This window comes from Lynx rufus, unplaced genomic scaffold (assembly GCF_022079265.1).
Source record: "Lynx rufus isolate CCGP_SWC_20201006 ecotype Redwood Valley unplaced genomic scaffold, mLynRuf1.p SCAF_10, whole genome shotgun sequence".
Taxonomy (NCBI): Eukaryota; Metazoa; Chordata; class Mammalia; order Carnivora; family Felidae; genus Lynx; species Lynx rufus.
In genome coordinates, this window is record NW_025814824.1 from 80,526,517 (window position 1) to 80,549,895 (window position 23,379).

At 53.7% G+C, this 23,379-nt stretch overlaps 1 protein-coding gene across 2 annotated transcripts in view; it reads left to right on the forward strand.

The window, feature by feature from the left end:
• The window catches only part of GSN (gelsolin), a 53,644-nt gene that overhangs the window by 18,816 nt on the left and 11,449 nt on the right, over nt 1-23,379 (forward strand). For both annotated transcript variants that reach the window (XM_047068895.1, XM_047068889.1), the window contains 8 exons: nt 8,912-9,116; nt 9,831-9,985; nt 15,967-16,128; nt 17,656-17,805; nt 18,981-19,070; nt 21,477-21,609; nt 22,878-22,966; nt 23,154-23,369. In XM_047068895.1, coding sequence (XP_046924851.1) covers nt 8,921-9,116; nt 9,831-9,985; nt 15,967-16,128; nt 17,656-17,805; nt 18,981-19,070; nt 21,477-21,609; nt 22,878-22,966; nt 23,154-23,369 — 1,191 coding nt within the window. In that variant the 5' untranslated portion in view covers nt 8,912-8,920. The remainder of the gene's footprint in view (nt 1-8,911; nt 9,117-9,830; nt 9,986-15,966; nt 16,129-17,655; nt 17,806-18,980; nt 19,071-21,476; nt 21,610-22,877; nt 22,967-23,153; nt 23,370-23,379) is intronic.

A 23,379-nucleotide genomic window follows, 5' to 3' on the forward strand; every position in this document is an offset into this window, starting at 1 on the left:
TCAGCAACCATTCTGGGTCTCTGGGCCTTGGCTGGGCCCCCCAGCCCTCTCCTGTTTTGCATGGAAGGACACAGAGGTAGAGGTCGAGGGTGGATATGCGGCCGGTGAGCTGTGTGTATACGGGGCCTGGACATAGGCCGGGAGTTTGTCTTTGGATGTTACGGTTATTGAACACCTGCTGCATGCCAAGCCTGGTGCCAGGGGCTCCTTCAATCCTCCCAGACACCTTACAGGGTAGGAATCATCACCCCATTTTATAGAGGAGGAAACTGAAGCACTGAAGAAAGGCCACGTTCCCAAGTGCCCTTGTGGTGGGGATCTGGGCTGTTCAGACTCACACTGGGCATTGATTGCCCTGTGCTCTGTTCAATACGAGGTTGTACAGTCTTCACCCTGCTGGTCATTCTTGGTGTCCTGAGCTCATGAGGGCTTGGCCTCCGCTCACGGACTCTGTCATCTCTCCTCTGCCCCACACCTGCCGCATTTGTGTTTCTTGAGAGTTCTGCCTGCAGGATGTAGACTGATACCCAGGTGGATAGGCTCGTGCTTCTTGCCTGAGCCCAGCGCATGGAAGTCTTGGCTGTGGCTGGCTGTGCGAGGCTCAGGGACAAAGGAGGGCTTCGTTTGGAGCCTGCAGCAGAAGGGACATGTCACTATCTTCTGATGTCCTGTTGTCATTGTTCCCAGCATGATTATTAGCCTAGGGAGCTTCTAACGTGCCTGGTGGATTGTGGTGAAAGATCAACTTGACCCACAGACTTGGCCAAATGCACAAACATTATTTGCCTTTGCCGTTTCTTTCAGAATCCTAGATCCCAGGGCCCGAAGGGTCCTTAGAGATGGGTTGGTTCATTCGTCACCTGAGTCCCCTTGGCTGGGTCACCACCGGGTGGCTCATTACTTCTCCAGAAGAGGAGGAAAGAAAGTGGCGTTTTTGAACATGAGTTTTATGCTGGGCATGGTCTTAGAATCTTCCACATTTATGCTCGCATTCAGTCCCCTCCACTTGCCTTTGAGAAAGGTATTTTTACCCCAATTTTATATATAAGGAACTTCAGTCTCAGAGAGACACCTACCCATGCCACCAGCACACAATGACCAAAGCGTTTTTTAATAGCTGCCTACTGTATGCCCAACACTTCACTCAGCCTTGAGTGTATCTTACCTTACTGAATTCTCACAGCAACCCTAGGAAGGAGGTATTATACTCCCCATTTTACAGATGAGGAAATTGAGGCCCGGAGAGCAGAAGCCACTCGCTCAAAGGCACACAGCTAGGAAGTGCTAGGTCAGGGATTCAAACCCAGATTTTCCTGGCAGGTGCTCTTTCCACAATCATGCACATGGTTTTTCTCCCTCTTGGAAAGCCCTTCCTCTGTGGAGCAGGGGGCTGCCTCCCATGGCTTCTGCTCATTCTGGCTCTGGTTTGGGCCTCACAGGCCCTGCCTCCCCAGAGCTTTGCAGATGGAGACCGTGTCTGTGTCTTCTACTGGGCCCCATGGCTACAATGCCTGCAGTTGGGCCCTCTTTGTCCTGCTGCACATTTGTGTCTGTGCCCGGGTCTCCCCTATTGGTGGGCTGTGGAGTGCCAAAGGGGCTGGGATACAGTTTTTGTCACTGTTTACAACCCCAGCCGCTGGCCTGCCAAGCCTCCCAGGGCCAGCTCCTCCCCTGGGGAAGGGGAGACAGACTGAGAAGTGGACCCTGGCAGGAAGGATGCTGGGCCACGGCCGTGGCCAAATCTGGCTGGTTCCAGGGCACGGGGTCAGGAAGTGGTGCGGCCAGGCCCCCTCTAAATGTCCCGTCTTGGTTCTCAGCACTAGGTGGGGTTACCTCCGGAAGCTGGAAAAGGGCCAGTGGCTTCAGTCCCTGAGATCGTTGGTCTCTTGGAGGTGGCGTCAGCCAAGCCCTACTGGCCGTCTCCCCAACAGCTGTCCACACCCGTGGTAGACTGGGCCAAGGCAGAGGTTCAGCTGGTTCTTCCAGGGAGCTCTATCCTGTCACGGGCTCAGGCTTCAGCTCTGGACCTGGGAGTCGAGAGCTGGGTTCTAGGTCTGCCCTGCCAGGTACTTGCTGTGTGACTCTGAGAAGTGACAGTCTTGTCCTTGGAGTCATTGTCTACGAAGAGGATGGACTAATGAACATGGCTGCTCACGAGTCCTTCTCTGCGTAACTCGCGCCAGCATTCTGGCTCCAGAGCTCCCAACCATTCTGAACCGGGCCTCCCTATCCCTATTTACAGACCCAAGGCTCAGAGGGAAAGTAACCTTTCCCAGGTCACACAGCTCAACTCAAGAGGCTGTCAAACCTGTAAGCTTTCTCCTGCATCGCACCCCCACACTGCTCGCACATGATGTCTCCATGCTGAACAGAGGCCTCTGTGCAAAGAAACCAGGCAGTTCAGGGAGAAGGATGCTGACTTTGCGGGGGGCTCTTCCTGTGTGTCAGGCCTCTGGGCTTCCTCGATTCTCTGTGAGCCAGGTGTTATCCTCCCATTTTATAGATAAGGAAGCTGAGGCCCTAATCACAGGAGCTGAGTTTCCCAGGTTCTGAAATGCATGTTCTTTCAAGGCCACAGGCTCCCCACACCTCACGGAGGCCCTGCTCAGTTTCACTGGGTTTTATAACTGGCCTCTCTGTTTACTGACTATTGTCCCAATTAGCAAAATCCTGGGCCAGAGGGGTGGGTGTTCCCAGGAGGACCCAGAGAACAGCAGTGAGCCAGAAAGCAAACAAGCTCCAAGTGAGGGCTTCCCAGGAGTGGCCGGCTGCCTGAGAAATCAAGAACAACAGTGTTTGGGGTGAAGAGAAAAGAACAGGGTGGCGTCTTCCAGGCCCGGCCAAGGCCTTTTGTACACAGTGGCCGGGGGCGGAGGGCGAGGCCGCCTCCTCCAGTCTCTGGTAGCTGCCCTGGGAGGCCCAGAGAGACAGGAAGACCAGCTTGAGGTCACACAGGGAGCAGGGCCAAGCTAGTTGAGGGGGGTCTAGCGACAGGGGAGGGACATGGTTGTATAACTCCTTTCTGCGGAAGACACTGAAAAGCTGCCTACTGTGTGCGCGGCTCTGGGCAGGAACCAGGAACACCCAAGATCAAAGGTCAAAGGGACGTGTGAGTTCCAGAGGAGAGCAGGGACTAGGACATGTGCTCTCCGGACAAGTGGTGGCAGAGCCAGGCTACCTCCCGAGTCAGAGAAACCAGGCCCGACCCGAGTGTCTATGAGTGGCAGAGTCCGTCTGCTCAGTGGCCACAGCCCGGGGGTCTTCCTAGGACATGCCTTTGTCCTGGGTACTCATACAGGTGTGCGGGGGGCCTAGCAGGCTTTCCTGTGACCCCCTGCCCCAGCCTGGGAGGTGTGTGAGGAGGGGGACGAGGTTGACTGCCTCAGAGATTGCTGGCTGTCGGAGCTGGCCTGGCCTTGATTGGCTTAGCGACTGCGGGGGTCACTGCCGCTCCCTGCCTAGGCTGGAGATGCCTGGAGGGTTCTGCCTCATCTCCCCAGACAGCGCTTGGGGATTAGAGCCAGCCTGACGTGTGTTTGAGTCTCAGCGGTGCCTCTCTCCAGCTGAGTGGCCCTGAGCAAGTGACTGAAACTCACAGAGTCTGTTTGCCCATCTGTGACATGGGAACTTCAATGCCTGTTTCCTCTGGTTGCTGTAAGGAGACTCCATATTGGACCCCGCCTGCCTTTCCTCCCTCTCTTGTCCCAGAGATGTCTGGACCCAGAGGTGAGATGGCATGCTGCCATCGGTGATGGTGGTGCCTCCCTCTGCAGCTTAGGGGCCCTGGACTGTCTGAATGAGAGGGTCCTGTGGAGGTGAGCTGGTCCAGTGCCCCCATTTCACAGATGGGAACACTGAGGCTCACAGATGTGTAGGTTCGGGATATGGTTGCACAGACAGTTTCCGGGAATGCTGCCGCCAGGAAGGCATCTTAGAGCATGCTGCCCCAGTGCATAGGGCATATGGAGACTCGAGGCCCAGACAGGGACAGCGAATTATGCAAAGTCATCCAAGAAGTCAGTGGCAGAAGCAGGTCTAGCACTTGGGCCTCTTCATTTTTACCTAGGGGTCTTTCTTTTGCACTGAGATCCCCCACTGTCCTGAACTCATATATCGTCTTCCAGGCAGGGAGCAGTGTGAGACCATATTGCCCCATCACAGCCCACACACATCACTGCCCTGTAGCAAGAGTTTCCAGGCTGCGGGCTCCCCAGAGGCTGGGGCCAGGGTCTCTTCACCAGGTCTCCAGTGCTGAGGACCCAGGCTCCAGAGCTGTAGGGCCTTGGTAATCAGTAACCTGGGGGCCAGGGACCCTGGGCTGGTAGTCGGTGACCCCCCGGGGCCAAGGCCAAGCCACAGCAGCCCTCTGTGAATGACCAACTGGCCAGGTCAGGGCTACTCTTCCAGAAGGGACCACTCAGCTGGGCCAGCTGCCAACTCACTTTCACTCTGGGGGCTGGGATGATGAGATTTCTTCTCCCTTTGTCTTTTCTGAACTGTCCAATGAGTGGGCATTACTTTAAGTATATTTTCAGTGGTATTATTTCTTTTTTAAAAGAAACAAAAACTATCATGGATACATACCTGGAAATAGTTTTAAACCTACAGCTAGTTTTATTTTCAGGTGAGTAGATTGAGGTGTAACTTCTATACGGTAACAATTTACCCATTGTGAGTGTTTAGGAGTCCGATTTTTAGTAGATTTTTCTGTTGTGTGATCATCACCATTATCTAGGGTTGGAATGTTTTCATCACCCTTAGGTGTCCTCCCAGGCTGACTGCAGTGACCCCAGCCTCAGGCAGGCACAGTAGGATTTGCAAGTGGAAGTCTCCCCCTTGGTCTGTCCCCTTTCAAGCACACTGCCTTGACAGTTTAGTGTTTACCCTCCTTGACTTTTGAAGGATGCATGCAAAAACCACCACCCTTATAAAAAAGAGGCGAGGAGTCATACGATAGTCCTCGTACAATTTGCTTCCTTTTGCGCTTAGAGGTCTCTCTCTGCTTACTGTGTGCCTACTGTGTGCCAGGCACAATCAGAGCTAGCTCATTCTTTTTTCACAGCTGCAGAGTGGTCTATTGTATGGCCGCTCCATAATTTATTTAACCGGGACATTTGGGTCCTTTCCAGTTTTCTTCGAACAATGCTTCAGTGAACATCCTCGCACGTATATTTTGGTGTTTCTCTGTAAGGAATACTGAAGGAAGTGGGACTTCTGTGGCCTTGTGTCTTTCGAATTCACAGAGCTAAATTGCTATGCAGAGAGGTGAAACCGGTTTATGCTTACGTGGAGAGCATCTGGGAACTGGGGGAGGTTTATAATCCTCCAAATCCCCAGGGAGAGGGAAGAGCCCTGAATTCAGCCTCTGCAGGCCAGGGCCTAGGCACACAGCCCTGAGCCCTCGGGCATCTCTCCGTGGCTCCCCGCAGACACTGGGATAAGTTGCAGACTCTTGTGGGGCTCCAGGGCCCCTGTGACCCTTGCCAGCCTCTCATCTCCTCTTGTTCCCTGTGTCTCAGACTGGACCCCTATGTACTCACTGGATGTGGCCTGTGTTTGCTTGTCCTTTGCCCAGGCTGTCCCCTCCCCTAGAATGTCTTTTATTCTCAATCTGCCTCCTCCTTGCTCTTTGAGGCCTGGGGCACAAGTCCTTTTTTTTTTTTTCATGAAGTCTAGTAATCCCTACAGTCTGAATTGCCTTCTCTCTGTGTGTTCCCTTAGCTCTTTATCTGACCTACAGACCCCCTTAAGTGGGAGGAAGTTGTGGGTGGTACAGGGTAAACTTCAGCCTGATTCAATAGAAACTGGGCTCCATTGGGAGCTGGGATAGGTGACCATAGCTTTGCAGGAATGGGGACAGGAGCTCCCGTTTACCTAGTTGCAGGCCAGGCCCTTTTCATACACACAGACTGATTTAATCCTCAGTAACTACTGTACCCATTTAGTAGATGAGGAGACTGAGGCATGAAGTACCTTACACACAGTAGAGGCGGGGATCAAACCCAGGTCTCCAGCTCCCCAGTTCTCTTCCTCTCGTTGCACTAGGCTATTAGGAGAGAGGAAGGGAAGAGAATCTGGAAACAGAGAAGTGGGTCCAGCAGAGTTGGGGGAGGGAAGAGAGAGGGGTTGGTGGAGGTGGGAAGCAGGCCTGCGTGAGTCAGAATAGCACTTGTCTGAACCCAATGACTGGGTGCCTCTAGCGGGACAGTGAAGGGGTGGGAAGGGAGCCTGGGAGTGGGGAAGAGACTTGAATCCTTGCCTTCCCCCCCTCCCCAGGGGAGCCAATAGATAAGACCTTAAAGTGAAAAAAGAACCCTCTGGGCCTCCTCCCCAAAAACCCATAAAACAAACAAACAAACCCTCAGAACCACCACCACCAACGACAAGAACCAATAAGGGCTTGTTATTTAAGACGTGAAGGTGAGCCCTGCAAGCATCAGCCAGCCCAGAGCGGGTAGATAGAAGCGGTCGTTTCTGGGGAGCAGTGAGTGGGTTTGACGGGGAACAACTTTGTACAAATAGGTGACTGTCGGTTGTGATAAAAAGAAACACTTTTTAAAAGAAGGAAACAAGGGCGGTCTCAAGTAGAGTAGCGTGTGCAATCTCAGGACTGGAGAGCTCTACCCAGCCCCTGGGAGTCTTGCTTGCTCCCCGGTGCAGTGAAGGCAAGCCCCCTGCCCTCCTGCCCCCAGCTAGGCGCAGCTGCAGGCAGCCTAGGTGGGCCTCTCCCCCAGACTGCCTGGGTTCAAATCTGGGCTGTACCTTTTCCTAGTTGTGCGCAAGTTGCTTGACCACCCTGCACTCGGTTTGCCCCTCTGTAAAGTGGGGCTGTTCATAGGACCTGCTCTGTAAAGGATGTTGTGAGGTGCTGGCCTTCATATGTGTGGAAAGCGTTCACAAAATAGAAGTTCCTGTTATCGTTTTACTGGAGATGTTAGGGGCAGAGAGGGGAGGGGGCTCGTGTGGGGCACACAGGAGGCCGAGCTGGGTTCCCCGCCTTTGGTGCCTGCACGCACCCATGTAGTGTGCATTGCGTGGGCGCCTGCTGAATTCCCTGGGCCGGTTGCTTCGTTGCCGCCCCGGAGCAGGAGTGAAGGGGCAGCCACGCCCGGTTGGGTCGGTCCGGGTTGAATCCCTCATGTCTCCAACCGCCCGGCCAAATCCCCGCCCCTCCGGGGCCCCGCGCCCTCCCTGAGGGGCGGTCCCGGCTTGAGTGGGAAGGGCAGGCGGCTATAAAGGGTCGGTGACCCGGGGATCGCGGCTGCGGGCTGGGGTCTTCTGCCGCCGTCGCTGCCATGGCGCCGCACCACTCCGTACCCGCGCTGCTCTGCGCGCTGGTCCTGGCGCTGTGCGCGCTGTCGCCGCTGGCTCGTGCGGCCACCGCGTCGCGGGGGGCGTCCCAGGCAAGGGCGTCCCAGGCAAGGGCGTCCCAGGGGCGGGTGCCCGAGGCGCGGGTGAGTGCCCGGGGGGCCCGGGGCTCCCGGAGTAACTCTCTATTGTAAGTTCTTGCAGATACAGCGCTAGGAAAAGGGGAGTAATTCAGGTCTAGAATGGAAAAACTGTTTTGTTGCTTTGTAAGTATCTCTTGCTGCTTCCGGGGCTCCGGTGGAAGGGGGTGGGAGCCTCAGGGGGCCTGGCTGTTTCCCTCCCTAGAGGCTAACCTCACCTTGGCCGGATTTCTTGTTCCCCTCCTGACTGCTCCTTTTCCTGGTCTAATTTCTCTTTCTGCCTGCCTGATTTCTCTCCCCTCTTCTGATTTCTGATTTCATTTCAGATACCTCTTTCTTGTCTGATTTCTCTCTCCCTGTCCAGGATGTCCCCCCTCTTTCTTGTATGATCTCACTTCTGCCTGCTTATGCTCATTCCTATTATTTCTTCTCCCTTCTCTGTTGTCTCTTCTGTCCTGTCTGGTTTCTCCTCCTCTCTCCTGTTTTCCCTTTGTGTTTCTCCACCCCTCTGCCTGAGTTCCCCCCATCTGGTTTCTCTTAGATCCGTCCTCCGGCCCGAGGTGACCTGTGCCTGCTGATTTCTGCCCTCCAGCTCCAGGCTAACCATCCTGCCTCTGCCCCATCTCTAGCCCCTGTGCATGTCTGATGTCCTTCCCCCGATCCTTGACCGCCTCCTCTCCAACAGGCTCCTGCAGACCCCGGCTGCGTCCTCTCCACCTTTTCCAAGAAATGGAATTTGGGGGTGGGACGTTGGGGGGGCAGGAGGGAGGAGGCAGACAGCGCAGGAGGCCACTTGGGCTCAGTCATCTAGGCCCTTCTTGGGAGGGTGATGGGGACATGGATGGGGTATGGGAAATCTTCCAAAGAGCAAAAGCAAAAGGCTGTGTGACCGTGGGCCACTACCCTCCCCCATTTGGGCCTCAATTTCCCTATCTGCAGAATGGGGTTGCATAATGAGCTGAGGACCCTTCTAGTTCTAGGAGCCACTGAGGTGTTGGAAGGGAACCCACTGAACCCCTGGGGACCCCCAGATTTACCCTTGCCATGTGAGGGGGGTCTCCCTTTCGTTCCAGAGCTTATGCTCTTGGGGCTTACAGCAGTTCCCTGTGCCGCTTCCTAGCTGGGGGTCCTTGGCAGAGTCACTTCACCTCTCCGTGCCTCAGCTGTCCCATCCAATTGGCACTAAGAAGGGAGGGGAGAAGAGAGGTAGAGCCCTCTGTCCCTGCATCACTGGTGAGCTGAGTAGGCGAGACAGACTCTGGTCAAGGACAGGGTTTGGAGCCTAAACTCCGCCCTGTTTGCTCACTGGCTCACAGAGACGGGGGTAGACTCGCCTCAGGGGTGGGGAGATTCAGAGGCTCAAGTGAGATGCTCTTGGGGCTGGAAACCACCCTCCCTCGTGCCCCGGGGTCTCTCCCCACCAAGGCTCCTGCCCCCACTCAGGCCATGCCTGTCTCTTGCAGCCCAGCAGCATGGTGGTGGAGCACCCCGAGTTCCTCAAGGCAGGGAAGGAGCCCGGCCTGCAGATCTGGCGTGTGGAGAAGTTCGACCTGGTGCCCGTGCCCCCCAACCTTTATGGAGACTTCTTCACAGGCGACGCCTATGTCATCCTGAAGACGGTGCAGCTGAGGAATGGCAACTTGCAGTATGACCTCCACTACTGGCTGGGTGAGGCCACCCCTTCCCCGTAAAGCACAGACCTTGAGGCACAGGCCCCCAGGAGGACTTAGTGACTGCTGAGCATCGAGCGTGTGCCTGCCCCTTGGCCAGACATTGCGGGTCTGGAAACACTAGAGCCCGCCTGCCCCCGTTCAGACCCCAGCTCTGCCCTTTGGCGGGCCACTCAGTGCCTCTGGAAAGGGCACACCCTACCTCCTGGGAGTGTCTTGAGGGTTAGACAGGTTACCGTGGCACTCAGAGCTGGGCTGACCTGGGGCCCCGGACCCCCTCCACACTTCCCTGGTCCAGCTCCAGCCACACCCCGGTTTGCCCTGCAGAGTCAGGAGCCTGGAGCCCCTGCTCTGCTCCGGGACACGGTAAGTCCCCCCCCCATCTCCGCACCTCACTTTGTTAATCTGTGAACTGAGCCACTGCTCCCAGGCCTGACTTCATGTGTAGAGGTCTGAGAGGGAGTGCAGGGGAACGAGTGAGAGGTGAGTGTAGGAGGATGTGTCAGAGCTGAGAGGGCTCTTGGACACTCGTGGAGTCCGGCCTCCCGCCGCCCCCTTATACAGATGGGTTAACTGAGGCCCAAAGAAGGTAGGGGCTTGCCCAGCTTCTGCAGCCAGGCCTGGACAGTGCTGGGGGCTCAGGACTCCTCCTCCTTGGGAGGCTGGGTCCACTTTCGGGAAGCCAGGCTCATGCTGCTCTGACGCCCCCTAGGCAATGAGTGCAGCCAGGACGAGAGCGGGGCAGCCGCCATCTTCACCGTGCAGCTGGACGACTACCTGAATGGTCGAGCCGTGCAGCACCGTGAGGTCCAGGGCTTCGAGTCAGCCACTTTCCTGGGCTACTTCAAGTCTGGCCTCAAGTACAAGGTAGGTCTTGGATGCACCAATGGCAGAGTTTGCTCAGGCCCATCCATCTTCCAGCCTTGTAGGTTGGGGTGGCAGACAGGTCAGAGCTCGGCTTTTGGAGTTGGCTAGCCCTGGGTTTGAATCCTGGGCCTTCCTAGCTGTGTGACCTTAGACAAATTACACTCCTTCTCTGAGCTTCTGATTTCTTATCTTAAAATGGAGAGAAGAAAATGTGTCACTTCACAGGATTGTCTTCCTAGCCCCAGCAGTGAGGGGTGGGCCATGGGTGGACATCCAGCCGCTTGCTTCCCCAGGGCAAGGCCCAGTCCTGCTCCCGGACCTCTCAGTTCGTAGGTCCTGCCAACAGAAGGCCCCATATTGGGTATTTGAAAGGGCAGCCTTGACTTCATTCCTCATTATGTTCATTAGAATCCTCTTTGACCTTGAACTCTGAAGAGTCTGAACCCACACAGCCCTTACTCCCAATCCTCGGCCAGGTGGGGCTGAGCAAAACCAAGCTAGGAGCCCTGAGAGGCTCTGCCCTACTGTGCTGTGTGACAAGCAAGCCACTTGGCTTCTCCGAGCCTCCTTTCCTCTCTGGATGCATGAGAGCCAGTGGTACCAGCCCTTCAGGCCTGGAGACAGGATTTGGTGAAGGGTGGCTGGGAAATACCGTGCACAGGGCTGGCACCTTGGAAGCGCTCAGGGAAAGGTGTGGTTTTACAAAGCCGGGGTTGTCTTCCGTCAGGATAGGGAGGGGATCACGAGCTTTGGTAGCCAGACAGGCCTTAATGTCAGAGTGCAAAAATCTTATTTTAAGGTAGGGAGGGAAACTGAGGCACAGAGCGGTTAAGCAACTGGCCCAGGGTCAACCAGCAAGTCAGTCCTAGAGGCAGGACCAGAGCCAAGATCTTCTGACTCCCAGCATTCTTTCCACTACACCAACCTGCCTCTCGTGAGCCAGGGTCTGTCATAGGGGTGAAGCCCTGTCTGTGCTGTTGATGTGCTGTGTGACCTTAGAGAAGTCATTGCCCCCGTCAGGGCCTTAGGGTCCTCTGTGCCAACTGGGTGGTATTTGGGGGTCTGAGCAGGAGTCTGCTCAGGTGAGGCGCAGGGGACTGGACAATGGGAAAGCACGCTGCGACCGAGATAGCAAAGAGTAGGGTGTGTTCTGGGAACAGGGACTCAGGCCCCGGCTGGGTGGAGCTAGGCTGGATGCCCCGGTGCCTATCCAGCGCCCCCTGTTGGCCAGTTTCTCCGTACCCACAGCTCCTCCTACTGAGCTGACCTGCTCCCCCTTCTTCCTATAGCCCTTTAGGAGGCTTTGGTACCTTAAAAAAGAGGTGAGAAGCTTGGGACCCAGACCCCGGAGCTGGAGAAGAACCTGGCCTTTTTGTAGTTCTTGGAACAGGAAGTGGAAAGAGCACTTGACCAGGAGTCAGGGAGATTGAGGTTCAGGCCCCAAGGCTACCCCCTCTAACTGCTGTGAGGCTTTGGGCCGGTCGCGTGCCTCTGCGTGTATGCTCTCGCACATTTATCAAGCCCTTGTAACAGCAGTGCCTGCTTGTTGTTGCTGTTGTGTGGACACAGCAGCTTAACTTCGGGACAAGGTTAGCAGCTTCCGCAGCTGGTAGGTGACGGAGCTGGGACTCAGTGTGAAGCGCCCAGCACAGAACTGGCTCACAGTGGACGCTCTGAACTCCCTGGTCCCTGATCTTAGTGCAGACGGGGCCTAGGAATCTGCATGTGTAGCAAGCATCCGCTACCCTCTGGTGCGTTTTCCAGGATGTTCTTGGACCATATTCTGCCAAATGCTCTGTGGGGTGAGTTCCTGGCCCGGCCCTGGATTTGGGACTTCAGTCCTGAAAGGCCCAGGCTCCTCCTGGTGGAAATGGGAGGTCCAAGGCCAGTCCTGTTTGCTGCCTTCTGCAAGTCCTCCAGCTGCCCCCGCACTTGGCAGGCCCAAGCTTCCTGGCCTGGAGCCCTCATCAATTATAGATCCCTAAGGAGCAGAGTTTGTTACGCAAGACTTGTTCCTGTGAAAGCCTGCTCCTCAGAACCAGTTCTGTCCTCGGGGTGTGAGAAGGGGCACGGAGGGGACAGGAGGGTCTAGAAAGGGCTGTCATATGTCATAGGCCCTGGCCCCTCTGGTTCTGCAACCCCCCTACCCTGAAAACTATCGCAATTTTCAGAATCTGGCCATCTCTCCTCCTCCTCCTCTGCCTCTCAGACAGAACCCTAGAGACCCCTCATGGCTGGGTGATTTGAAACCCTTTGTTCAAACAAAACCTGGGCTGGGCTGAGTCATAGAAGCCCCTGGCCCCACAGAATCAGTTGAGTCCTTCCTGGACTCCCTCCCATTTCTTAGATAAGTAACCTAGAGTTCAAGAGAGGGAGGGGACCAGCCCCAATCCGTACATTTTCCTTTGTCTTATAAACTGTTTGACATTAAAAAAAAATGTAAATCTGTATAGCTTTTTTTTCTTCTTCTGATTATAAGAGTAATACAAGCTTATTTTTTTTTTATTTTTTTTTCAACGTTTTTTATTTATTTTTGGGACAGAGAGAGACAGAGCATGAACGGGGGAGGGGCAGAGAGAGAGGGAGACACAGAATCGGAAACAGGCTCCAGGCTCCGAGCCATCAGCCCAGAGCCCGACACGAGGCTCGAACCCACGGACCGCGAGATCGTGACCTGGCTGAAGTCGGACGCTTAACCGACTGCGCCACCCAGGCGCCCCAATACAAGCTTATTGAAAAATGTCAAACATTATAGAAAGACAGGTTTTAGAAAGTATAAGTCCCCTGTGGTTTTACTTTTAGAGATATACACCAAATGATGGATAATACTTTTCACTCTATGTGTGAATGAATAGCCGTGTAGATTCATGTATACATAGGGAACTCTGTCTATCCATCTGTCATCTATATAGCATCACTTTAACTTGGAAAGTGACTTTTAGGACCATTTATCCTGTTGAATTTTGTTCAAATAATGTGATGCCAATCTCTGCCCACCGAATGACTAGGCCATAGAAAGCAATAATCACTTCTAAAGAGTATAGTGAAAATTTCCATCCCCTGCAGTTGTAGACCCACTAATGCCTTCCAAGATCTTGCTTTTATCTTTTTGTTAACGTTTCCAAGTCTAATTTCCTAGGATGGTAAGGTTAGAGGAGTTAATTAATCAGGAGATTCATGTCCACAATCATGAGACATCAAGCATTCTTTTCCTTTATAAATTCACAGAGAGTTTATTTATTGTTTTAAAAATGTTTATTTATTTTTGAGAGAGAGAGAGGAAGAGAGAACGTGAGTGGGGGAGGGGCAGGGAGAGAGGATCCCAAGTGGGCTCTCCACTGACAGCAGAGAGCCCGATGCAGGCCTCGAACTCACAAACCGTGAGATCATGACCTGAGCCAAAGTCGGATGCTTTAACCGACTGAGCCAGCCAGGTGCCCCCAAAGAGTTTATTGAAACCAAAATTTATGACCTAAAACAGCCCTTTTCCTTTTTATTTTATTTTTTTTAACATTTATTTATTTTTGAGAGAGGGAGAGAGAGAGTAGGGGAAGGGCAGAGAAACAGGGAGACAGAGAATCCCAAGCAGGCTCCATGCCACTAGTGCAGAACCTACTGTGGGGCTCGAACCCACAGACTGTGAGTTCATGACCTGAGCCAAAATCAGAGTCTGGACTCGCCACGCCACAGTCCTTTTCCTTTTTTAAAAAAATGTTTCTGTAAGTAAAAGGCACACTTGAACAAGTGAAATAGTTTGGAAACATAAAAAAGAATTAAGGGCCTTTCTCTTCCTCCGCGTCCGCATTTTCTTGTCTCTGAGGAATCCGTGGTAAAGGTTGGTGTGTCCTTTTAACACTTTCTGGAGAAGTTGTTCAGATCCACTGTCTCTGTGCCTCCAGCTGTACCAAGTCCTTGGGTCAGGGCTGTCCACGGACACTCAGGCGTTCCTGGGCTGGCAGACGGGCGAGGCTGGGTCCCTGGAGGACGAACTTGGGAGTAAAACCAGCACTGCCACTCACTAGCTGAGACCCTGGGCGCAGAGTTGAACCTCTTTGTGCCTCAGTTTTCTTGTCTCACCTTCTTGAAGTGGGGTAATGAGAGCCCCTACCTCAAGGGCTTGTTGTGAGGATTGAATTGCATGTCTGTAAAGCAGGTGCCTCAGCCCCCCTGACATGGGCTCGCGGCGTGGCAGCCTCTGCGGTCATTACCGCGTGAACGTCGGGTTTGCATCTTTATCCTCAGCTGCCCTTCCTCACCTGCTCCCCAGCAAGAGGACCCTTGAAGCAGAGGAAGGAAAGGCTCCGTGAATCCCTCCCTGGTAGCCCTGCTCAGCCCAAGGGGATCCTCTTGAGAGGCCTCATGCTGGTACCAAGAAAGGACACCAGAGGGCGCTTCACTCACAACAACAAAACCCAGCTTGCTTCTTGAAGGCCTGTGCTCTGAGCAGTGGCTTGTTTCTGCCTCCGGTCCTGGGTGACCGTAGTTACCTTTGCTCTAAGAAAACCTGATTTGGGGTCAATAATGTTGGTATTTTAGACGTAGTCACACCTGGGTTTGAATCCCAGTTCTGACATTAACTAGCTGTGAGCTCTTGGGCAAGTCCCTTCACTTCTGGACTCTACTTTCCTCATCTGTAAGATCGGGTTGACTGACACCTTCCTCACGGAAGATGCAGGCAAGATGCCCAGCACAGGGGGCATGGCATTGTGATTTCAGACACACTTTTGATATTGCTTACTGTGTGTAGACATAGTAAGAGCCCAGTTGAAACTCGCTCCCTTTGTCCACCTGCCCTCGTGGAGTCTGTGCAGCAAGTCAGACCTCAAAGTGTCAAATCAGACACCTCAAAGGGAGGTGGCAGAGAGGGGCCACATTGCTGGCCTTAGTGGGAGCCCTTCTCGCTCCACCCCGTGACACGTGGAGCCAGGCTGGGAACGGGAGGCGGGGTTTCAAGCCTTAGCGTTGCCACACATGAGCTGACTGCCCTTGAGTCAGTCGCTTCACAGCTTTGGGCTTCAGTTTACCGCGAATAAAATAGGAAGCCCCCTTAAGGACCTTCTCGACTCTGACTTGTCATCCTGGGGGTAGGGACTGCTCACGAGAAAGCCAGCGATTTTCCTTGGCATTTCCTGAGCCGAGGGCTGTTCTGACCGCTGTAGGGCAGCCTTCCTGAAGGCCCCTTCCCTGGGACTTGGTGATGACTGCAGAGGGTGGCAGAATAGGGACTTACGTCCTCATTTCAGAAAGGAGAGGACTGAGGCTCAGAGAGGGATAGAGACTTACCCAGAGTCACCCAGCACTGTTGTGGCAGGGCAAGGACTTGACCCTGAGGTTGTACTTTACCCACAACTGTCTCTGAAGGCATAGCCGGGGGTTCCTTCTGTAGATGGAGGGAGAACTGGGTGTGGGTCGGGAGCCATCTTCCTGGAGAGCCTTGAAGGATGGGAAAGCTTGGGGTTAGCATTTCTCAAAATGTTTTGCAGAACACTTGAGCTGTAGGCAGGATGTGGTAGAGAAGGCAGTTCTTGATTCCATAAGGTAGGGAAACACCGTATAAAGCAAAAGGGAAACCTATTTATTTACCCTGGGACTTCTCAGAGCCTTTATTATGCTGATGTGCATTGTGTAAGGCAGTAAGAAGCATTCCCTGAGCTTCTTTGATCATGGAACCCTTTCCTTGCAGAATAACCTGGAAGACCAAAGTTCCTTAGAACATCCCTTAGGAAATGCAGTTCGTCAGTGTTTTGAGAAAGGAATGTCTGTAGCTTTTTGGTCCAGGCAAGTGACCCCCGGGGTCTTTGTTAGCGGAGTGAGTATGAGATTCAGAGGGGTGGCAGTAAGCACAATCTGACCAGGGAATCTGCTGGAAGGCTACTGGTCGACAGGCCAGAATCTCCTTCATTTCACCCCTCTCCCCTGCCCCCATATCTGCTTCCCTGGACCCTTTGCCCTGGACTGACACTGTCTCCTTGACCCCACAGAAAGGAGGCGTGGCATCAGGATTCAAACACGTGGTGCCCAATGAGGTGGTGGTGCAGAGACTCTTCCAGGTCAAAGGGCGGCGTGTGGTCCGTGCCACCGAGGTGCCTGTGTCCTGGGAGAGCTTCAACAATGGCGACTGCTTCATCTTGGACCTGGGCAATGTGAGTCCTGCCCTGCCCTTTCCCAGGGGCCACTGAGATGCTTCTGGCCTGGCCAGGCCTGACTCTGGGGAGGTGGACGCACTGATGCGAACGCGGACAGAGACGTGGGAAGGGCAGGCCCCAGGGACATCAGCTCCTGCGTTCACACGTGTTCTGTGCGCGAGTCAGACACACCTGCAGGGACTTGAGTACAGATGTGCCCAGCACGCATAGACTCACGTGTGTAGACCCAAGCCCACCACACACAGGCGCACAGACCTCGTGCGCAGCATCCTCCAGCTTCGATTGACATACGGGTTCCCTGACGTCTTGCGTTCACACGCCCATTTCACGTACCTCTTGACATATGGTCACTTACAAATGCAGGCACGTGCGAAAACTGTCGGCTCTTGCCCACCAGGCCTGGGCACGCCCCGTGATGAGTGCCTACACACATCGACTTGGGTGTGTGTCACATGTGTAGTTGTACACGCACAGCTGCATATGGCCACGTGTGCGGGATGCACTTACCCCAGCCCGGTTTACAGATGTGGGATGCTGTATACACGTTCCTGACACCCGTGTGCACTCAGACCTGCAGGTGGGCGTGGCCAGACATTCTACCCCGACCTCCTAGGTACACGTGCTGTAATGTCCATGCAAGTGTTGGGAGATACATTTTGTGTAAGCTTTTTATTAGAGCCTAATAGGTACACAAAAGTGTGTGCGAATCCTGAGTGCACAGCTCGGTGGGTGTCTCGAAGTGAATACACCTGTGTAACCGACACCCAGGTTAAGAAACAGAACATCATCAACCCGTAGAAGGGCCCTCCTGTGCTCTTCCGGTCCCTTCAATCCCGCGGGTAGCCATCATCCTGAACTCTCTGGAATTACGTGGTTCCAGTAGTTTCTGAACTTTGTGTGCATGGAATCATTCTTTCTTGCGTCCGCTGCCTTTTGATCAACACTCCATTTCTGAGATCTGTCTATATGGCATTTGTTTATAGATGGTTCATTCTCCTTGCTGTGTAAGATTTCACTGGGCTGATGTGCCCCAATAACGCTTTTATTGTTTATGTGTCTGGTCGTTTCTGGTTTGAGGCTCCTGCAGGTTGTGCTCCCCAGAGTGTTCTCGCACAGGCCGTTCGGTGCACACGCAAATGCCCTTCTTTCGGGTGTACCTCTGGGAAAGGTATTGCGGGGTCACAGATAGCAGTCTGTGGAGCTTTGGTAGCCAAAGCCAAATGGTTTTCCAAGGCGGTTGTGCCAACTCCCGCTCCCACCGGCAGGCAGACGGGTTTATACACGTTGTATGTGTAGTTGAACCTGTGAGAAAGCACATATTCCAAGCTGCACACTCACATATCCTGGTGCACACGGATCGTGCCCAGTGTGCCTGGCCGTGTGCCCGGCCGTGCTCCAGCGGCTGCATCTGGGCACGCAGAGAACGAGGTGAGCTTACACACGCCCCACAGTCTCCTCCGTGTCATTGGGCCGGGCTTAAGTGAAGGCTGGGGCACTGCCTGACACAGGGTCCCCGTCTCACAGGACATCTACCAGTGGTGTGGCTCCAACAGCAACCGATTCGAGAGGCTGAAGGCCACGCAGGTGTCCAAGGGCATCCGGGACAACGAGCGGAGTGGCCGGGCCCGAGTGCATGTGTCGGAGGAGGGCGCTGAGCCCGAGGCGATGCTCCAGGTACCCATGGCCACATCCCAGGGGTGCGGGGTGGGGCCGAGCATAGAGGCGGGATGCTCATTCTTTCCCCTCCATTGGTTAGGTAGTTGTGAGGTGAATTTGTTTTTCCACTGAGCTGGAACTCGTCGGGAGGTGGGGAAGAGCAACTTCCCTGACAAATCCCAGACTCTCCTGACAGGTGGGGCTGGAATCCCAGGGCCTGGTGCATGCTGGGGTTGTGAGCCACACCCTCTCACTGGGAGGGCCAGGTCTTTCCAGGGAGCTGAGGAGGAGGGTGGTGGCGGTGAGAACAATCCCCGTGCTGGAGCCTGATCAGAAAGAGACAACTGACCCAAGCCCCTCTCTCCTCTTCTGATCATTCCTAGTGACTTATGGTCCATTTAGGCAACTGCAGGATGGCTTTGCCAGCCATCGTGCTTTGAGGACGTGTCAATGGAGGCAGAGTTGACCAGGATGAGGAGGAGACCATGAGCTCTGTTCCATGCCTTTTTCTTCCTACTTGTCTGGGGGCATTTGAGTTCCAGTTTTTGGGAAGAGTAGAAGATAATTATTATGGGGAGGAGCCTGGATACCAACTATGGCTTGGAAGGGGCTGTAGCTGGGGCTGCTGAGTCTGGTGGTGTAGCCCAGACGGAGGAGTAAAAATAGACTGAGAAGTCACAGGGATACAGGTTCAAATTCTGAATTAGCTACCTCATAGCTGTGCGTACAAGTTACCCCATCTCTCTGGACTTCAGCTGCCTCTTCTATAAAATGAGAGCGATAATCTGTGCCTCCTAGCATGGGTGTGGGGATTAAGTGGGATCATTTGAAGGCATGTGGTGGAAGGTGTTTGCCGTTCTTAGAGAGCCGGGGAGGAAATGGTAGAATAAATTTCTGAAGGACTGTCCTGAGGCGGAGGAGTGGGGTGTTCTCACGGAGCTCCTGCAGACAGGGCAACAGGGAGGGAAGGACTTGCCAGGCAGGTCTGGTTGAGATCCGCACACCAGAGACATAGGAAGAGATACAGGACGTCCTCAGAGGAGGCTCTACCCTAAGTGGAGGGTCCCGGTGGATGCCGAGTGGTCCTTGCCTGCCGGGAGAGGGAGCTCTCTCAGGAACCCAAGCCCCTCGCTGCGGGAGGGGGCTGCCAGGAGCTCACGGCCACCCTTTCTTCCGTGTCTCATCTCCTACAGGTGCTGGGCCCTAAGCCGACCCTGCCTGCAGGTGCAGAGGACACAGCCAAGGAGGATGCAGCCAACCGCAAGCTGGCCAAGCTCTACAAGGTGAGTCTCAGCTGCTCTGTTCCCTGCGTGTGGGGTCAGGACGGGGAAGCAGCTCCTGGCCATGGGACCCTGAGCAAAGCGCCCTCCATCAGGGGCTCGGCTTCCGCACGTCTCCGGTGGGTGCCCATCTACTCCCTTTGCCTTCCTGCACCGAGAATAAGAGAATTTGATCAACCGTGGACACACTTGCGTCCTGCTCTTCTGTGGGGTCTTGGGCAACACATATCCCTTCTCTGGGTCTCAGTTTCCTCATCTGTCAGTTAGGGAGAAGGGCGGTAAGGTCAACTTTGCAGGATTTCTAGGGAGTCCACAGAGAAAACTGGGGGGGAAATGTTTTAGGAAAATCCTTGGGAAAATACTACAGAAATGGCCACACATGCGTGTGTAGTTATTTCATTTAGAATTTGTTTCTTGTGATCTTTGTTACGTGTGTGTATTTTTTATTTTAGAGAAAGAGAGAGAGTTCACATGAGTTGGGGAGAGGGGCAGAGGGAGAGAGAGAGAATCTTAAGCAGGCTGCATGCTCAGCACAGAGCTCGACGCAGGGCTCGATGCCACCGCCCGGGATCACGACCTGAACCCAGACCAAGAGTCGGACGCTCCACTGACTGGACCACCCAGGCCCCCCTGTATTTTGTGATTTTTAAAACTCAGGCTGATCTTGAGCTCAGGAACTCTGGCCTCAGGGCAAGAGCTCTGGGGGAAAGGCCAGCCTACGCCATGATGCTCATGTTGCGCCCTCAGCTTGTTTTGGTAAAAGAACAACAGAATGGGGTACAGATTCCTATCACCTTCGAAGAATAACCACACTGATTTTTACTCTGATTATAAAGTAATGTATGTTCATTGAAAAAAGTAGCAATACTCCAGAACATAAAAAGAAATGCAATTCCACCGGTTTAAGATAAGTACCGTTTTTAAAATGTTTCAATTATAAAAGTAACAATACTCAAGTTTTAAAAAAATCAGCCTCTCCTGCACCCTTTTTAAGGTTACCATGGTTACACGGTGACCGTTTTAGTGAAAGAAAGTCCAGATTACATCTTTTTGTATCTAATTACACACTTTTCCGTCTCTATTTGGTATAAATGGATCCAAATTATTCACGCTTTCCTGTGACCTTCTTCTTCCCTCTCAGCGTGGTCAGGAATATCTTTCTACAACCGAAATCTAGATGCCCTTGGCTAGTGGCTCTGTTGTGTGCTATTTTATGAAGGTTAAGAATTTCAACAGACCCCCTAAGTGATGGATGTTAGGATGTGTCCACCTTTCCTGATTGCAGACGGTCCCTCTTTGTACACTTGTACTGAGTATGGCCTTAGAACAAATTCCCAGACGTGGATTATTAGGTCAAAGCCTGAAGACGATGTCAGTGATTGAAAATACCAGTTCCGGAGTCAGATCGCCTGGCTTTGAATCCCGGGTCTGCCTTCTAGCTGTGTAGTTACTTAGCCTCTCTGTGTTCTGGTGTCCTTGTGAATAAAATGGGGATATTAGTAGAGGTTTCACAGGGCTGTTGGGAGGATTAAAGGAGTTCTAAAATGACATAAGTTATTAAATTATACAAATTGTTCAGAGCAGTGCCTGGCAGGTAGGAAGCACTCAGTAAGGATAGAACATTTGTTCCTTAAGGTTCTGAATAGCATATTACTAAACAGCACTCTGGAAGGGCTCCCGAATTACCCTCACCACGAGTCTGAAAGTACCTGCTTACCCAGAATTTTGTCAGCACGGGGTATTGCCAATTTTGTCTTTGAGTTTTGGCTAGTGTGGTACACTTTGATGAATTTAGTGAAAAAATTTTATTTTGAAATAAATTTAGGGTGTACAGAAGAATTGCAAAGAAAGGATAGAGGGTTCCCACATTCCCTTTAACCAGCGTCTCCTTAACATCTTAACATAACCAGAGACGTTTGTCAAAACTAAGAAATTCACACTGGTTCGGTCCCGTTAACTAAACTACAGACTTTCTTCAGGTTTCCCCCATTTCTCATTCCCGATTCCAATCCGGGATACCACATTTCATCCGCATCCACATCTTTTATTTCCTTTTTGGTTTGTTTGTTTTCTACTAATGAGATTGACTCTCTCCTCGGCCAGTTATACAATTCTTCTCCCATGCCACCTGCACGCCTGAATTTTACATCCCCCCTGCCTTCCCTTCCGTGTGCAGTTTCTATGTTACACGTGGGTGTAGGTTACAGATGTGGTTGTGGCAAAGCAGGATGTGCCTCAGATCTTGGGGACACAAGTCCAGGTGTTACTCTGGGGTGTCATGGGGGGGAGGGGGCAGTTGGGATGTAGACCGACCAGTGTGTCAGCTGGGGGGGGGGGGGGCGCCACCTGGGAAGGCCCAAGCGGTGGGAGTCACTCACGTTCCGGACCTCCTGTCCCTGGTCCCCTCAGGTCTCCAATGGCGCGGGCACCATGTCGGTCTCCCTTGTGGCTGATGAGAACCCCTTCGCCCAGGGGGCTTTGAGGTCAGAGGACTGCTTCATCCTGGACCATGGCAGAGATGGGAAAATCTTTGTCTGGAAAGGTACGGACGACAGGAAAAGGTTGCTAACCAACTCCCAGCCCCTTGGGTGGGAGGTCCCGCAGCCGTGGCAGGGCAGGGTCGGTGGTGCAGGCACCCTGGGGCATGGTAGGCTCCTGAATAGAAAATGAATCTTGTTCTGAAGCCCTGGCTTTGTGACTGACTTGCTCTGTGATCTTGGGCACTTCACTCACCCTCTCTGGGCCTCCGATTTCCCATTTGGGCTAAAACCAGTGTTTCCTGCGTATGTTCTAAAACCAGTTCTCTCAGAGGTTAATTGGCATCATGTAAAAAAAAAAAAAAGTACAGGTCTGTGGTCAGATAAGTTTATGGGCAACACTGGGTTAAATAATGTCACCAGGCTTGTTTACTGCAGGACTTTGAAGAGCCTTTAACCTGCTAATGTATGTTGGTTGGGGCTTTTCATGAAGGTGATCTGGCTTCTGTTTAGGAAACGCTGTGCTAGGGGACTGATGGTGAGAGGCTCTTGGAAAACATTGGCCCAGATGCTTCTGAGAGGACCCCTCGGCATCTTCCTCCAGTGTTCTCTTAGTCCAGAGGAAGAGGGCAGAAGGGGGAGGGAGGCAATAGGTACACAGAGAAGGGCAGAGAGGGAGAGAGAGACTGAGCACTCAGGGCTGTCGTCATCGTCATTATCATCTGGGCCCCTCAGCCTTGCCAATAAGAAGGCTGGGAACTGTGGGCTGGCACGTGCTGGCCAGGAGCCGTGCAGGCATGGGGAGGCTCTCCGGGTTGGGGCAGACTTCAGACGGTGGGGAGGGAGGGGGCCCTCGTGGTGGACACATGGCCTAGGGGAGAGAAGGGGGCTCGAGGTTATGGGGTGTAGGCTACAGAGTTGAAGGGGCAGAGTCTGAGTCACGGCTTTTCCACTTGCTGTGTGGCCTTGATCAAGTCACCTGACCTCTCTAAGACCCCGGTTTCCTTATATATAAATGGGGCATGATAATAATGACCTTTATCACAAACGGCCGTTGTGTGGATTAAACGAACGCAGCTGTGTACATTTCAGAGCACAAACTACACGCTCAGTAAACGGACCAAAACGGTTGTTACAGTGACTGTTGTCAGCCAGGACCCCCAGCTGGAATCCCAGGAGTTCTAGGAGCAGTCATCTCTGGGGGTCTCTGGCCTTGGCTGTCCACAGCCTAAGAGGAATAGGGAGGGAGGTTCACCTGCTGCTTCCCCTGAACTACTGGACATTAGGGCACAGCACTCACCCCGGGCCCCTCACCCCCTCCATCTGCCGACAGGCAAGCAGGCCAACACGGAGGAGAGGAAGGCCGCCCTCAAGACGGCCTCCGACTTCATCTCCAAGATGGACTACCCCAGGCAGACCCAGGTGAGCTAGAGCCGGACAGCACAGTGAGGATGGGTCCATTTTGGGTGGGGAAGGGCCGGGGTCGGGTAGGTGTCCCACCCCAGTGTGCGCTGGGTGTCTGAGTCTCCCCCGAGGACCTCTGTTGGGCGGCCCCTGTCCTCCGGGCACCTGAGCCCAGCCACAGCCTGCTCCTCCTTCCCCTTTCCAGGTCTCTGTCCTTCCCGAGGGTGGTGAGACCCCGCTGTTCAAGCAGTTCTTCAAGAACTGGCGGGACCCAGACCAGACGGACGGCCCAGGCTTGACCTACCTCTCCAGCCACATTGCCAACGTGGAGCGCGTGCCCTTCGATGCCGCCACCCTGCACACTTCCACTGCCATGGCGGCCCAGCACGGCATGGATGACGACGGCAGGGGCCAGAAACAGGTGCCTGGGG